Raw genomic sequence first — 10,600 nt, 5'->3', positions numbered from 1 at the left:
GCTGGTGCTGGACATCTTCTTGTTCTTTGCTCTTTAGTTCAGTGTTCGCTGTAGCTGAAGAAAAAAAGGGAGCCGAATGCCCGGTCTCACCGTTATTTATACGGACCGGCGTGGGGCCCACACAGCAGGTGGGTGTGGACTAAAGTTTTCAGTGCTGCGCTGCGCGCGAAGGGATAAACCCACTAGCGATAGCCTTAAAGGGCGAAGCCTATACGAAATAGAACTAGCATGTTCTTCTGTCTGTTCAATTCAGACAGAAGATGAGGACTTTGATGGATTTGTGGAAGAAGAATGATAAAAAATATGTAACATAATTGTTACATAGTAGAATAAAGTTCAACCAAACTCACCGTTTTGCTTCCATGACCTTTTTTTTTTTTTTTTGTAGACCGTATGTTTTAGCATGCGCCTTATAATCTGGTGCGCCTTATGTATGGGTTAAGTACAGAAATGGACGCCATAATTGAGACTGCGATTTATAATCTGGTGTGCCTTATGGTGCAGAAAATACAGTGAGCTTAGTCTTGCTGTGCTACTTTAATCCAAGTGCTTTAACAAAAATATCACAATAATCATTTAGGCTCTCAAATGAAAAGTATTAAAGAATCATCTTTCTTTCAAATACTGACCTGCCTTCCTCCTGGCTTTAACCTGCATTCCTGATCATCTGATCAAAAGTTGTCCCAGGGATTAAAGTTCTCCGTTGACAGGATGGATTTATGTCATCTGTAAAAATGAAAAGGAAAAGAAAACTGTTTTTTGTTGTGGTCCCATTAAAACCATCTGATCTAATTATAATACAGGGATTAAATTGATGCCACTTTCAACAATTAAAGTGAACCAGAGCCCAAATTGTAGCCAATCCGAGCAGAACAGAGCAGGTCCAGGTGCAAGCAGTGTTGACAATTTAGAGACTTTTTTACTTTATATAGTGAGTTTTCAGGCTTCTCTAAAGACTGTTTTTCAAAAGAGTGACTAGCGACCTTTTCTTGTGTTTTTGGAAACTTTTGAAGACTGACGTGAAAGCAAGTATGGTTCTTTCCACTGAGCAGCGGGTGCTGCAGTGGACCCTCCTCTGTTCCACAGCGTCCCTTCAGTTGCAGGCAGAGCAGGAGAAATTCACCCCACCACATCCAGACAGTGCAAAGCTGATGCTGACTGTTCATGGCAGGATGGAAATGTAAAAATTTCTCTGTCTAAAATAAATCACTGCACTAAAAATAACTGAGCTTCTCTTTCAGGTCTCTTTTGCTAATATACAAGGTGAAATAAAGGAAGAGAGAACTATGACATAAAAAACTCAGGAGAGCTCACATAGATAAATAGCTTACAATGAACTGTAACATGTCTCTGTTGGGACAATTTTTAGCATATCTGTGTCACATGTACTTTTAGTCATGTCACCTTCTGCTGCTTTTACCTGTTAACTAGAGTTTTCTTGCTTTTAGCTAAGGTTTTGCTTCTTCCAGCTTTAAGAACTCACTTTCAGCTTTTCAGCTAATTTCAGTAAAGTCATTTAGTGCTCAGAGTTCACACTGCTTTTTTACAGAAAATGCAATTTCTTTAGTTCCTGTTTTTTTTCCCCCCTCAAACTATCAATAACGTTCTAACAGTACAAGGCAGGGCACATATGAACGATAAAAAACCCATCAATTTCTTTATGAAAGACAAAGCATTAGCATTAAAATACCATGCAATATTTTGAAGAACAAACAGAAAAGGAAAATTAGACAGAATTTAACAACCAAAAATAAATCACAAAAAAAAATCTAAATAAATGAAACAAAAATAAATGATCAATCAAATCAAGGATTTACAGAAACATACCGTTTTGAGCTTTTGGGTTCCTTTACTAGTAAATTAACATCACCTACTCTAAGGAAAAAAGGGTTTGCTCTGTGAGAAAAACAAAGCATTTTGTATCAACAGAATTAGAAGAACAGGGATGACTTTACATACTCTGTCATATTATTTTCTTATTCTTGAAACTTTGTATTTCTAAATAAAATCTAAAGATGACACGAGACCATCAGAATTCAGCAACAATCGTTACTCCATTCTCATCATTGCACTCTTGTTTCACGGTAAGGAGTTTTGAGGAGAGATGTGGGTAAACAATATCATCCCATATTGTAAGGCTTGTCTGTGGAACTTATAAAGTTTTAGAGGAATTTTAGATGCCTGAAAGTTAGATCTAAGCAGGAAGGTAATACCACAGACCTTATGAAAGAGGTTGTTTGGGTATGATAGCATATAGAATGAGACATTTAACTATAAAAGCAGAAATAACTGACTCAAATTCTAGTGCTTTTAAGACCCCATTTTCACAATGACTAACCAGTTATAATTTATGGAAGTGTTACACCCTGTCTGGGGATGGCTAGGACATAACATGAAGGTGTTCCATCTTCTGCACAACTCAAGCAGCCACAGGAACAAGGTGATGATTTTTCAGGTGTTAGTGTAATTTACAAAATGGAGTTTTAACCAACATCAGGGTGAGCCCAGGCCACAATAACAAAATGCAAATTTTCTTATCCTTAATTCAGTTTTGTTAGTACAGTGTTGATTGCCCTCATCTGTCATGTGGGAGACCCAAGTTCAATTCCACAACCTCCGGACTCCACAAAGCACCTACTTTCTTGGCCGTTCCTCACTTTGTTTTTCTGCTGCTAGCATAAATAATTTGCTTCCAGTAACTACTTTGCAAAAGTAGCTATACAAAAGTTCTTTTTGAGAAGTTTGATTTTTTTGTCCCCAACTGAGAATACATAAAATAAAATATTTACAATACTACAGTTAAATTTCAGAAGAAAAGTGTACAAGGTTTGTTGACATGGAAAAACAGTCATTCCCCATTAGTTATTGGCACCATTCAGCACAGTTACCAACTAAAAACAACTCAAAGAATAGAGTGAATGGTTTAATTTATCCGTACTATTTGAAGAATATACATACACAATTGTCCATAACTGAAAAGGGATGTGGTGGAGTGTTTGTGTATCAGTATAGTGAGATGTAGGGGGAACAGGGCACAGTCTGTAACAGCCTCCTACCAGACCAGTATGGGAGGGATTTGCAGGTTCTCCTGGCTCCCAGCCAGATTTCAGTAGCTTGCCATCCTTCTAACCCAAAAAAGGGTCACCTGGCCAGCATTAGAGAAACAGGACTAGTAAAATGTCATCATACTGCTAGTTAGCAAACTTAACTAGACCTTTTTCAACTGCTCTCGAGTTCACAGAAAAACCAGATAAATACATACAGAGTTTTATCCACAAATGTGCATTTGTAGACACCAAGCTAATGTGGCTTAGTGTTGCATCAACAGGTTCAATGACAACAAGGGGGAGCCAGTGAATCAGAACCCAGGGAGAGAGACAAATTTGGATTAAAATTAAACAATTTTATTCCCTGGAGAGCACTCAGGAAATAAAAAAGTTCTGGTCTTTTCTTTAAAAAAAAAGGTACAATAAAATATTCTATAAAAAAAACAAAGTTTTTTTTAAAAAGCTAAAAAAAAAAAAACAGTAAAATAAAGCATCTTCAGTCCAGGGTGCAATTGTTCTCCCGTTTCTAATTGAAAGGTTTAAAAGTAGGAATCCGATACAGTCAAACCCAGGACAGGAAGCCCCTTTGCTCCGCCCTGCCGCCGTCACGATCTCCACCATGTCGTACGCCTGGTGTAGTCCACCATGGGCTTGCTCACCGCTGGGTTACGCCTTGGACACACACGCAATCTTTGGCCAGAAACACGGCTCACACAACAACGGATCTCCTCCGTGACCCTCCCAATGAGGCTGTCTCTGCAGACGTCAGGGGAAAACTACTCACACATGCAGGCAGAGTTCCACCTCTGCCCCACTGTCGAGTCCACGCATTGTTTTCCTGCTGATTGCCGCCTGTTGTGGAGATGATCCGTGTTGCTCCAATCCGTAAATTTCACCTGGGGCTCGCACCGCGTTTTCCTCTGCTGCACTTGACTGCTATGTGCTCCCTCTCCTTCTGCACTCTGAGGCTTCCGCCTTTTAGGTGTTCTGTCAATTTCTCTGGCAGGTCTGTGAGAATAAAAACATGCACAAAAATTAAATTTGCAGTGACATAAAAAGTCTGGTGAATCAACAACAATAAAACATGCATAAAAATCACAAAATATCTACAAAAATCACACCTGAAACAAACACAAATTTCCACTGTGTGACACATTATTTGTAAATTTGAAGACATTCACATGCATTTTCATTGTCAACAGTTCAAAATACAGCTTTACTCAATTAAGTTTAAGTACTATATAAATACTACATAGCCTAACCCACAATTCAGTATTGCCCTAGAACAAAAAAGGCCTTTGCATTTCACCCACCAAGTTAACACAATATACAGGTTCTTAAAGAAATAACTGAAGCTGAACCATGTTAGCATTAGCTGCAAACACCAGAATACTAAGAGCAAGAACCATTTCATTCAAAACTCACCAATTCCATTCACAGGTCAATGCATGGCCAATTTCAAGGCTCCAAATTCACTTGTAGATGAGATCTAAATCATATTTATATAGTGAGCCTTAAAGTGTATAAGGAACAGAAAAGAATGAAACAAGAAGTTGCCTACAAACCTGTAGCAGCTTTGTCTCCAGCTCTTCCCCTCACACCTTACTGGGCAAAACTGGAGCAGGCCAGTGTTACCACTCCACACAGTGTGGTTGGTTGAATACATCATGTGACTATGACTGACGCTGGTGATGCATTTAAGACTATGGGAAATACTGAAGGGCAGATTTTACCCTGGGCTACATTTACGTAAACTCTGATTCTTTTTACTATTTAGTATCACCCATTGCTGAAAGGATAACATTTTTGCTCATGTTTGTCATGTTACCAAAATATCTCATAAACCACTGACTAATTTTAATGAAACTCAGACAGTAATCATTGAGTGTACTTCTACAACTTTTGGAGTCAGTCCTTTCAAAATGGGAGACACAGCTAGTTAGCAAACTCAAAAATGGCTCCAACTCAGTCAGTTTTACAGATATTGATCTAAAATATGTTGTGGTAGTAGCTGGGAGTCATCCTCAACATGTTCTCCAAGCACTAACAGATCTTGTGAGATCAAATGAGCTTGTGAATAACAAGGCTGTGAATGATTAAGGTTTGGCCAAACGGCTAAAACGGTCTTTTCTTAACATGAGATGATCTCAGTCTGAAACTCTATCATGAAAGGCAGCGGGTGATATGCATTCCTTTAAGTTATGCTAGGGCTTTAATTTTCTGCAGTTGTTTTCTTTGAGATCATTTTTATTCCATTTTTTCTCAAAAGAAAAACATCAATTTGTGTAAATCATTAATTTGTTTTTTCTTGTCTTTTTTTTTCAGAAATTTCCAGTTCCTCGGTCTACCTATAAACCCCCACCTCTGGTACCAAAGGAAGCCATAGGAACTGGTGCTAATAAATATGTTTACTATGTATGCAGTGAACCAGGTCTTCCCTGGGTGAAACTGCCCTCAGTTAGTCCAGCTCAGATCTCTGCTGCTCGCCAGATCAAGAAGTTCTTCACTGGAAGGCTGAACCACCAACTTCTGACCTACCCCCCCTTCCCTGGAAATGAGGCCAACTACCTGAGAGCGCAGATTGCTCGGATCTCTGCGGGGACGCAGGTCAGCCCCCATGGCTTCTACCAAATTTTGGAGGAAGAAGGTGATGAATCAGATGAACCCTCACAGGTCAGCTACGAAGTGAATCCTGAATTTGAAGGCACTCCAGTCGATGAAATGGCTAAATCTTTGTCCACGTGGGTGCATCATGTTCCGCACATCCTGCGCCAGGTACACAGTTCCTCTGTGCGATCTGTGAGAACATTCTCAGGTTTTCAACACATACAGTGCCTTGCAAAAGTATTCACCCCCTTGGATGTTTTCTGCTTTTATTGCTGCCATAAATCAGTCATGATCACTATGAATTAGCTTTCTTTCCAAAAAATATATTAAAAAAATGAAATCTTTCAGTGTCAAAATAAAACTAAATTTCTACAGAATAATAAAAAAATGTTTGATGTATAATAAGTGATTGCATAAATATTCACCCCTTTCAAAAGACTGTCCTAATTCACCTCAAAGAAAGAAAATATTACTAAAAACTACAAATCAGTGAATAGATTCAAAAATATATTGAAGACCCTAAACATCCCCAGGGGTTTTGTGTAATCCATCATCAGGGCATGGAAAGAAAATGGGAAAAGGTTAAGTCTACTAAGAACAGGTCGTCGTCACAAACTGAGTGACTGTGAAGAAGGAGAACAGTGAGAGAGACCACCAAGACCCCTGTGAGCTCTCTGAAGGAGGTCCAAGCTTCAGCAGGTCAGATGGGAGAGACTTTACATAAAACCACTGTTGCTCAAGTTCTTCAACAGTCTAAGCTTTATGGGAGAGTGGCAAACAAAAAACCACCATTGAAAAAAAAAACTTTAAGTTTTGCAATCTTTGTAAAGTTTCTAGAGATTGGAGATTTAATCAGTTTTCTTTAGCTGTGGCTTTCTCTTTGCCACTCTCCCATTTATAGTTACTCTAGAAATTTGATTTCACTTTGACACTGAAGAGGGGCTTTTTTGTAAGGAAGGCCAGTTTTTTATAGGCACTGTGTGCACAGCTGATTTACTGAATACTTACAGATCATGAAAGATCTGTTTAAAACTTTAGCATGCAAGGCGGTAAAGATGTACAGTAAATGTTTTTCAAGAAATGCCTGTTTATTTTATTTATTCTGAACAAAGTGTGCTGAAGTTTTTAGTTTAAGTCTAAACTAGAGTTTGTATTGGTTGTCTACAGACTCTTGTCAAGATTTAATCAGAGTTTTCTGCAATAAAAGCAGAAAACGTCATACTTTTGCTAGGCACTGCATTCACTATGTGAACCTCGACTTCAGGGCCGTTGCACCTGGGTGAATCTGGCTGCAAAACAACAAAAAGACCCCAATGAGGATGAAGAAGCTGATGAGGAGGATGAAGAAGAGCACGATGAGCCAGAGCCAGAAGTTGGACCTCCCCTGCTCACTCCTCTTTCTGAGGATACAGGTCAGAAACTGTTTAACATCTTCAGGTTCCAGTTCTGTTTTGAACTGAGGCTGATAGGGCGGACTCTCAGCTTTAGAGTATTTACTCAATAGATCTGGATGAGGACTTCAGCAGTTAAAGCATCAAACGCAGCACTGGTCCATTGACTGATGACGTCAGTGAGGAAGCCTGAGAGAGTGAGTGAGTCCTCAACTCAACTCAGGAGGAGCAAATTGGCAGGGAAACACTTCCGCGTTCCTCAGTCTGAACAGGGCAGAACAGACAAAAAGTCTTCCAAGGGAGAAACCAAAATCCAAACACGTAATCCTTAAGCATGCACAGGTTGATAACAATAAGGCAGATAGAGTGGTACTTTGCCGAAGGGTGAGGCTTGAATCGGAGGTCTGTTTTCCAGGCTGTCTATCTGTCCATCTTTCCACCCACTCAGCCATCTTTCCATCCATCCATCCATCCATTCATCCATCCATCCTGTCTACCCACTATTTTCTTTCCTGGTCATGGAGGAGCTGTCACTGTGTGAGAGACAGGGTACACCTTGAATAGGTTGCTATCATAGTTTGTGGGAAAATGAACCTAAGGATGCAGGCTGACTCAGGAAGCTCCAAGTCAAACTTAAGATTTATTTAAAAACAGTGACATGCGTTGAGGTTCATGGTTGGTGAGGCACTGAGAGTCAGATTTACAAATATATAAATCCAAAAGGGTAGCTTATTCAATTGGCTACTGGTTATTTCATATCTCATCAGCGTTCTTCACACACACACTCTCTCTCTCTCTCTTGCTCTCTCTCCCTCACTCACTCACTCACACACGCTTGCGCGCGCACGCGCACACACAGTAGTATTAAGGATAAGATAAGAAAAAATGTTACAATTACCGTTTTGGCAGTCCGATGGAGCAAAACAAAACTTAACGGCTGGCAGCAGTGCACGTGACTCTCACTGGCCTCTGCGTGAAAGGACAGCAGCAACAAGCTCCCGTTGGCTCACGTGCGCCCCCTTCAGTGCGGCAGAGTACTGCCTGCCTCTCCCTTCGCCTTTTCACCGCGGTTTTATGTCCCCTCAGCAAAACTAAATATGTCACTAACAAACATTAAACGTAAATGGTTAAAGACATTAGCCAGACTATGGAAAATCAGGCTATATAAACCATTATATTGGCGACATGCAGCGGTACGGCAACAGGCAGGGGCCAATTTCATGTATCAACCCAGTTTGTGATGGATTGCGCAATCAGAGGTGAAGTTCGGCTCGCTGCTGCTGCACCTCGAGTTTCACCCTCTTATTTGAACAGGAAATATGCAATTTCAGCGATTTTGACTATAAAAATGCGATTTGGACCATAAAAATATTCGAAAATTACTCATACATAAAGATCAGTGGACAAATATTAATATTCATTTTATGTTATGTTTTTTTTTTTCTTGTCATGATGGCAGGGGAGGCTCTGCCTCACCTGCCTCCCCTGACCGCACGTCCCTGTTTAAAAACAAGGATGCCCAAACAAAATGCTGCTGTGGCAGCATAAACTTACAGAAAAAGCACAATGTGCTTGAGCAGACACAGGGATGAACCAGACAAGGCATGAAGCCATGTAATTCTAGACTGAAAATGAATGAGAACTATGAAAAATATAAAGGCTGAGAAAAATGAAGAAGTATCTGCAGGTGAGAGTAAGATAGGAGACAGGTTTGAGTAGGTGGGGTTGGAAATGAAGAGCAAAAGCTGACTGAGGGAGAAGTGGTCAGTAGCACAGAGGAAAACACAAGGAAACAAAAAAAACAAAACAAACGATAACATAAAGGTAGCAAATCTTTCTGGGTAGCAGTGGATCAGTGGTTAGAGCAGTCATCCTTCAATGAGAGAGTTGGAGGTTCAATTCCTAACAGGAGTCGCATGTTGAAGTGTCCCTGGGCAAGCCACTGAACCCCTCGTTGTCTCTCATGTGCGCCCCATCAGTGTATGAATGGAGTTTAAAGCACTGATCATTCTCCGTAGAATGATTTGGGGTTTGGGACATACTGATGTTTGCAGTAAGGCATATTGTGTCACTTTCTGTTTTGCCTGCTGGAGTAATTTGTTTGCTTGTGAAATCTTTCAATTTACTTAATTTATCTAACCTTTACAGTTTCTACATTCCACACAAACACCCTCGATAATGTTATTTTCTACTATTGGACTGTTCTTGAGGCACCTTTGTCTTTCATCATTTCTTGATTCTAATTGGTGTATTTTGGATCTGCTAGCTCTTGCTAGCATTAGCTTAGCATGGCTTCTGGTTCTCACTTGCTGTGTGTGTCAGATGTTTAACCATTCCTCTGCCTCCTTTAGCAATAATGGTATGGTAAATGTAGCCTTATGGTAGCTTTGGAGGAGAGGCTGTCTGAATTGGAAGCACAGCTCCACACTGGTGAAAAGCCATTAACCACCCAGGTCCCCGTAGGCAGTGCAGAGCCACTGAGACTAGCTCTCATTAGTGGTCCTCCAGCAGACCCTGAGTAGCTGGGAAGCCAGTCCGAATAGGTGACGGTTCAGAGTAAGCATAGTGCTAAGGCTAAGCCCCCAGTCCACCACTAACCCGTTCACGTTTCAAACCAATTTTCCTCACTCAGCAATACACCTGCTAAGAAGCCAACCCTGGTAATTGGCAGCTCCATAGTCCGAAACGTGGCACTAGGAACTCCAACAACCATAGTCAAACGCATTCCGGAGGCCAGAGTGGGCAACATTGAATCCTACCTGAAACTGCTGACTAAGACTAAGGTTAAATTCACTAAGATTGTTATTCACGTTGGTGGTAATGATACCCGGTTATACCAATCAGAGGTCACTAAAATTAATGTTGCTTCAGTGTGTAACTTTGCAAAACCTATTGCAGACTTTGTAGTTTTCTCTGGCCCCCTCCCCAACTTGACTAACAATGACATGTTTGTCATTGTTCAACAGCTGCATGTCCAGGTGGTATCCTGAAAACAACGTGGGCTACATAGATAACTGGAGTCCTTTTTTAGGGAAAACCTGGTCTGATGCAGAGAGATGGCATCATGCCACTTTGGGTGGAGCCGCTCTTCTTTCTTGGAATTTGTCCAATTTTCTTAGTCATGCAAATTATTGACAATCCAGGGTCTAGCCAAGGAAGCAGAGTTGCAGCCTCGCACACCTCTGCTGCTTCTCCTCTGTTACCCACCCAACCCCCCATTGAAACAGTGTCAGCTCACCCATGACTCAAATTAAATAAACCAAAAATCTTTAGATAAATCATAAAAATCTTTCAAAAAATAAACAAGGTTACTTTACCAGAACAAAGTAATAAAATCATTAAATGTAGATTACTAAACTGTTGTGGCAGCAATAAATGAATTTCCAGGCACTGTTAGATGAAATCACTCAAGCAGGTTTATTTATATAATGTGCACAGAATACAGAGAGCAGTTCTGAACAGGGAAGCTCCAAATCAAAGCTCTGCCCCTCCAAGTCAACACAGGTGCTTTTATTAAAGATATTGAAATACTGGACCAGAAGGAGGAGTTAGAGA

General features: G+C 40.5%; 1 protein-coding gene and 1 long non-coding RNA gene across 2 annotated transcripts in view; one reads left to right on the top strand and one right to left on the bottom strand.

Annotated features, from left to right (window-relative positions):
• LOC108251538 overlaps positions 1–4,830 on the bottom strand; it is a 21,469-nt gene extending 16,639 nt beyond the window's left edge. The window contains exons 1-4 of the long non-coding RNA XR_001809351.3: positions 4,613–4,830; positions 4,473–4,536; positions 3,832–4,055; positions 630–726 (exon numbers count right to left, since the gene is read on the bottom strand). This is a non-coding gene — a long non-coding RNA (uncharacterized LOC108251538). The remainder of the gene's footprint in view (positions 1–629; positions 727–3,831; positions 4,056–4,472; positions 4,537–4,612) is intronic.
• rsph4a (radial spoke head component 4A) overlaps positions 1–10,600 on the top strand; it is a 40,714-nt gene that overhangs the window by 19,169 nt on the left and 10,945 nt on the right. Inside the window, exons 4-5 of the mRNA XM_037981076.1 lie at positions 5,373–5,822; positions 6,919–7,066. Of these exons, the coding sequence (XP_037837004.1) occupies positions 5,373–5,822; positions 6,919–7,066 (598 nt within the window). The remainder of the gene's footprint in view (positions 1–5,372; positions 5,823–6,918; positions 7,067–10,600) is intronic.

Source organism: Kryptolebias marmoratus, linkage group LG17 (genome assembly GCF_001649575.2).
Source record: "Kryptolebias marmoratus isolate JLee-2015 linkage group LG17, ASM164957v2, whole genome shotgun sequence".
Classification (NCBI taxonomy): Eukaryota; Metazoa; Chordata; class Actinopteri; order Cyprinodontiformes; family Rivulidae; genus Kryptolebias; species Kryptolebias marmoratus.
This window is presented reverse-complemented; position numbering and strand designations above follow the sequence as displayed.